At 60.2% G+C, this 5,267-nt stretch overlaps 1 protein-coding gene across 1 annotated transcript; it reads right to left on the bottom strand.

Annotated features, from left to right (window-relative positions):
• Positions 1 to 381: 381 nt before the first annotated feature.
• Positions 382 to 5,267, bottom strand: ILF2 (interleukin enhancer binding factor 2). Its single transcript, XM_069949295.1, has 15 exons — positions 5,159 to 5,267; positions 4,103 to 4,159; positions 3,981 to 4,023; positions 3,762 to 3,866; positions 3,338 to 3,415; positions 2,689 to 2,791; positions 2,544 to 2,609; positions 1,882 to 1,998; positions 1,716 to 1,794; positions 1,466 to 1,553; positions 1,297 to 1,358; positions 1,101 to 1,215; positions 887 to 977; positions 643 to 809; positions 382 to 540 (listed from the first exon to the last, which is right to left on the bottom strand). Exons 1-14 carry the CDS (start codon positions 5,161 to 5,163, stop codon positions 652 to 654), a joined length of 1,167 nt encoding a protein of 388 aa, XP_069805396.1. The 5' UTR covers positions 5,164 to 5,267; the 3' UTR covers positions 382 to 540; positions 643 to 651.

The raw sequence follows: 5,267 nt of genomic DNA, 5'->3' as shown, positions 1-5,267 counted from the left end.
TGTGTGCTCGCTACCCGCCCTCCCAGGGGCCATAAACATATAAACACTTACACTGTAATAAGCCTGGGTGGCCAGGGTCACGGTTAACCCTTGTGTACAAACCAGAGGGGTGGCCCAGGGTCAGGTAATGGCCGAGCGCAGGGCAGGCGCACGGTTAACCCTTATGTGTACAAACCAGAGGGGTGGCCCAGGGTCAGGTAATGGCCGAGCGCAGGGTGGTAGAGCAGCAAGGTACATAATAGAGTGCAGGCCAGAGCCAGGACCTGTGAGGTTTAGAAGACTACAGCCCCCAACATCCACACTACCTCTACATTACAGGGCCAGAGACAATCCAACCCCCACCCCACAGCCTTAACACCTAGAAAACAACAAGATCCAGGATTACAGAACGGTCAAAATAAAAATTTATTGTGGAACATGAAGTGAAAAGTCGCTACAGTATAAAATAAGTCACAATACAATCAGGAACACAACACAAAGATGGCGGCGTCGCAGGTCCGGGGGGCTTCACGTCTGGGCTGAGGGGCCAAAAAACAAAAACTGCAGAGAGAAGGGGAGTCAGGTATAAGAAGCTCACAAGAACCCCCACCCCCTTGTGTCTGGTGAAGAGCGCCCCCTATGGCTGATACACAGGACACCCACCTTTCCAGGTCACTCCTGTGTCTCCATGTTCTCCTCTTCCTCTGCTCCCTCTGGAATGTCGGGGCTCTCATCCTCCTCGCCCTCCTTCCTCTCCGGGGGTCTCTCATAGGCCTTCTCTGAGGGAGTGACGATGACTCCATCCCAGGTGGACATCTCTGTAGCAAGGACTGTGAAGACAGATTGTGATTAGGACCCAGATCCTCTTATTGTAGCCCCCCTCCCCCTGTAAGCTGCTGACACCCACCACTGGCGTCACCCTCCAAGCCCAGGATCTTGCGGTATCCTCCATGGGACAAGATGCGGATCAGGGTCTGAGCGGTGTAACACACCATGTCCTGTAGGGGGCAGAAGGGGGAAGTTATAAAGCAGCAAGTAGTCAGTGTCGGTTTCCCTAAGCTGGGATCCTGAGCGCCCACAGCTTTACAGCTCAGACATGGTGGCACTCTGGCTCCACTCACCTGCTGTTCCAGAGTCATCACTGTGTGGACCCGGAAGTTTCCGCTCTCACAAGGATCTGTAATTCCCACAGATCCAGGAAGGAAGAGTCCGGCGGCCAGGATCTGGAGGCAGCGCCTGTCAGGAAGCAGACATTGTAATGAAGTGTCTACACCACCTCCCCTCCCCCCGCCCCCCTCAGGTCTCCCCCTTCCTTACCTATAAGCTATGTTCAGGGCCAGCGGCTGCCGGGATGGATTGTTCATGACGGAGTAATGTCCCTGGAGATAGAAGGGATGTCAGAAAGACCCCAACTATACAGGAGACCACGCTCTGGGGGAGGACAGAGACCACACATGGCTCCAGACAAAAGGGGTGCGAGACTTACCAGCAGATCAAGAATCCAGGGAGTCAGAGGCTCGAACCCTGGGAATCGGCTCCTCAGATCTTTCAATAAGCGGATCAGAACCTTCACCCTGGAGAGAAGGTCACAGAGGTTACTGAGAGCTGAACCCCCTGTGGCCCCCCCTCACCAAGTAGGCAGGAGGGCAGGTGTGCCACCCCCAGGCACAAGGTGCTGAATGGAAGAAGGTTACAATAGGGCACGATAATTCCCCCAAAGTCTCCACAGAACTTACGTGGAGTGAGAGGCGTTCTCCTCAAACCAGCGGGCGTGTCTGATGGCGGCCAGGGCACTCTGCAGGACCTTGATGTCCACTGTAAGAAAGGAGCGAGGGGTTAGAGACCACAGCTGGGTGGGGGTCCCATCTATGTACGGCAGCCAAGGCCGCTCCAGTCACTTACAGTGCAGCTCGGGGTCCAGCTTCCGCAGATTCGGGGGTACGGTTGTGATGAGGATTTTCACGGTGGCGTCTGCAGAGCTGATCTCGAAGCCGGTCTCGTTGGTGAGCATGGTGAGAACTGGAGAGAGACAAGAGCTGAGCTATAGGGCCACAACACTCCACACCTGCAGCTGTGGCAAGACTACAAGTCCCATCATGCCTGGAGAGCTAAAGCTTCAGCTGCCAGGGCATGATGGCAACAGCTGAGGGCAGAAGGTTCCACAGCCCTGGTCTACACAGTGTGAACACGGGGCAGCAATGCAGAGACTGGCCGCCTTATAGGAAGGATGCTATGGGCTCATGACTGTCTGCTGTAGGACATATATCTCTATATCCAACTACGGGCAGTATTACACTATATGACCTGGGGGGAAATCTGTAGGATATACTGCCCGTAGCTGGATATAGGGAGCAGTTATTACGCTATACACAGCTTTTGGGGGGATACTGTAGGATATACTGCCTGTAGCTGGATATAGGGAGCTGCCATTACTGTACATGGTTGATGGGTTCTGATAGCAGCATATAGAACAGCGACCTCTAGTGTTGAAGCACAGTATTACCACCTGTCTGGAGGGACTGGGGGCCATGTATGGACAGCTACAGAGCGGAGGACACACTCACTTTCAGACGGGTCCTGGGCCCTCAGGGTCTCCACAACCTTCATTCCCAGAGCAGCGACGGCTTCCACTGCAAGAGACCAGATGGGGGTCAGTATAATAGAGGGGAGGGGGCTGCTGAATCCATAACATGAGAAACAGATACTCACATGTGGGGAGGATCTTCAGGATGACCACGAGATCTGCCACATTGTGCCCAGTGGTCATTGTGCCCTTCTTGTAGGAACCCACCTGCCGCACCTCTTCAATTTGCTGCAACACAGAACAGACTTATAGCTGAGCCACAAGGGGGTGCCATATACTGATCCAACACCGGACCCCACACGCTCTCAGCTGAAGGGGGGGGGGGGGAGAATGCTCGATCACTGAAGACCACAAACTGGATCCTATGTGCTGGGGCGGGTTTTGCATAGAGGGGGTGTGCCCATAGGAGACCTTAGACTGGATCCTATGTGCTGAGGCGGGGGCGGCATAGAGGGGGTGCCCATAGGAGGAGACCATAGACTGGATCCTATGTGCTGAGGCGGCATAGAGGGGGTGCCCATAGGAGGAGACCATAGACTGGATCCTATGTGCTGAGGCGGGGGCGGCATAGAGGGGGTGCCCATAGGAGGAGACCATAGACTGGATCCTATGTGCTGAGGCGGGGGCGGCATAGAGGGGGTGCCCATAGGAGGAGACCATAGACTGGATCCTGTGTGCTGAGGCGGCATAGAGGGGGTGCCCATAGGAAGAGGAGACCACATGACCCCAGGGGAGGACCTCTGAACACAGCGGAGATCCCGCACCCCAACTTACCACTTCGAAGTTCCCGGGGGCCACAATCAGGTTGTCGATGACGTTGTTAATCTTTGTTACCAGGGAGAGGATGGAAGCCTGGAAGAGACAACACAAGATGTGAGGACGCCCGGGATCCACAACACAGGGGCCCCACCGGGGAATGAGGACGCCCGGGATCCACAACACAGGGGCCCCACCGGGGAATGAGGACGCCCGGGATCCACAACACAGGGGCCCCACCGGGGAATGAGGACGCCCGGGATCCACAACACAGGGGCCCCACCGGGGAATGAGGACGCCCGGGATCCACAACACAGGGGCCCCACCGGGGAATGAGGACGCCCGGGATCCACAACACAGGGGCCCCACCGGGGAATGAGGACGCCCGGGATCCACAACACAGGGGCCCCACTGGGGAATGAGGACGCCCGGGATCCATTACCTGCTCAGCGGGTGTTGGGGCGAGGTCTTGGTTACGCTTCAGCAGAGCCTCACTGAAGGGGGTCTCATCGGGGGCGGGCTTCACTCGGGGGAACGCCATCTCGCACTGCAGGAGAGACAACACAGGTTAAACAGCGGGGGGGGGGGGGGGGGTAGGTTTGGAAGGGGTGGCACAGGGAGAAGAGCCGGGGGGGGGGGGGGGGGTTTACAGGGAACTTACCACATGGAAGTCAAAGGGAATGTGTGGAACGAAAGGTCTGAAACTGAAAGAGAAAGCATTGGTGAGCGGCGCCAAAGCTGAGGAGTCACCATGACAACAGCGACAATACTGCCAGTACATACCCAGTGCCAGGGCCGACCCTGGAGCCAAAGCGTCCACGACCGCGGCCTCGCTCTCCCCTGCAAGACAAGAAGAACATCAGGACAGTGCGGACTACAGAGGTCACATGGCCTCCCCCCTCTCCCGGCCTCCTCTCCCTGGCCTCCCGGCCTCCCCCTCTCCTCCTCTCCCGGCCTCCCCCTCTCCTGGCCTCTCCTACTCTCCCGGCCTCTCCTACTCTCCCGGCCTCCCCCTCTCCCTCCCCCACTCTCCCCCACTCCCTCCCCCACTCTCCCGGCCTCCCCCACTCTCCCGGCCTCCCCCACTCTCCCGGCCTCCCCCACTCCTACTCTCCCGGCCTCCCCCACTCCTCCTCTCCCGGCCTCCCCCACTCTCCCGGCCTCCCCCACTCTCCCGGCCACCCCCTCTCCCTCCCCCACTCTCCCGGCCTCCCCCACTCTCCCGGCCTCCCCCACTCTCCCGGCCTCCCCCGGCCTCCCCCACTCTCCCGGCCTCCCCCACTCTCCCGGCCTCCCCCACTCTCCCGGCCTCCCCCTCTCCCCCTCTCTCCCGGCCTCCCCCTCTCCCCCTCTCCCGGCCTCCCCCTCTCCCCCTCTCCCGGCCTCCCCCTCTCCCCCTCTCCCCCTCTCCCGGCCTCCCCCTCTCCCGGCCTCCCCCTCTCCTCCTTTCCCGGCCTCCCGGCCTCCCCCTCTCCCCCGGCCTCCCCCTCTCCCGGCCTCCCCCTCTCCCGGCCTCCCCCTCTCCTCCTTTCCCGGCCTCCCGGCCTCCCCCTCTCCTCCTTTCCCGGCCTCCCCCTCTCCCCCTCTCCTCCTCTCCCGGCCTCCCCCTCTCCTCCTCTCCCGGCCTCCCCCTCTCCTCCTCTCCCGGCCTCCCCCTCTCCCGGCCTCCCCCTCTCCTCCTGTCCCGGCCTCCCCCTCTCCCGGCCTCCCCCTCTCCTCCTCTCCCGGCCTCCCCCTCTCCTCCTCTCCCGGCCTCCCCCTCTCCTCCTCTCCCGGCCTCCCCCACTCTCCCGGCCTCCCCCACTCTCCCGGCCTCCCCCACTCTCCCGGCCTCCTCACCTCATGGTTCCGAATTCTGTTCCACACGCTCCCGGACAATGAACACCCGCTCAACCCTCGAGGCTGCGACACTGAACGAACAAGGCGCCCGGTGATTGGGTATAAACGC

Source organism: Dendropsophus ebraccatus, chromosome 13 (assembly GCF_027789765.1).
Source record: "Dendropsophus ebraccatus isolate aDenEbr1 chromosome 13, aDenEbr1.pat, whole genome shotgun sequence".
Taxonomy (NCBI): domain Eukaryota; kingdom Metazoa; phylum Chordata; class Amphibia; order Anura; family Hylidae; genus Dendropsophus; species Dendropsophus ebraccatus.
The sequence above is the reverse complement of the archived record's forward strand: the minus strand, read 5'-3'. Positions and strand labels throughout refer to the sequence as shown.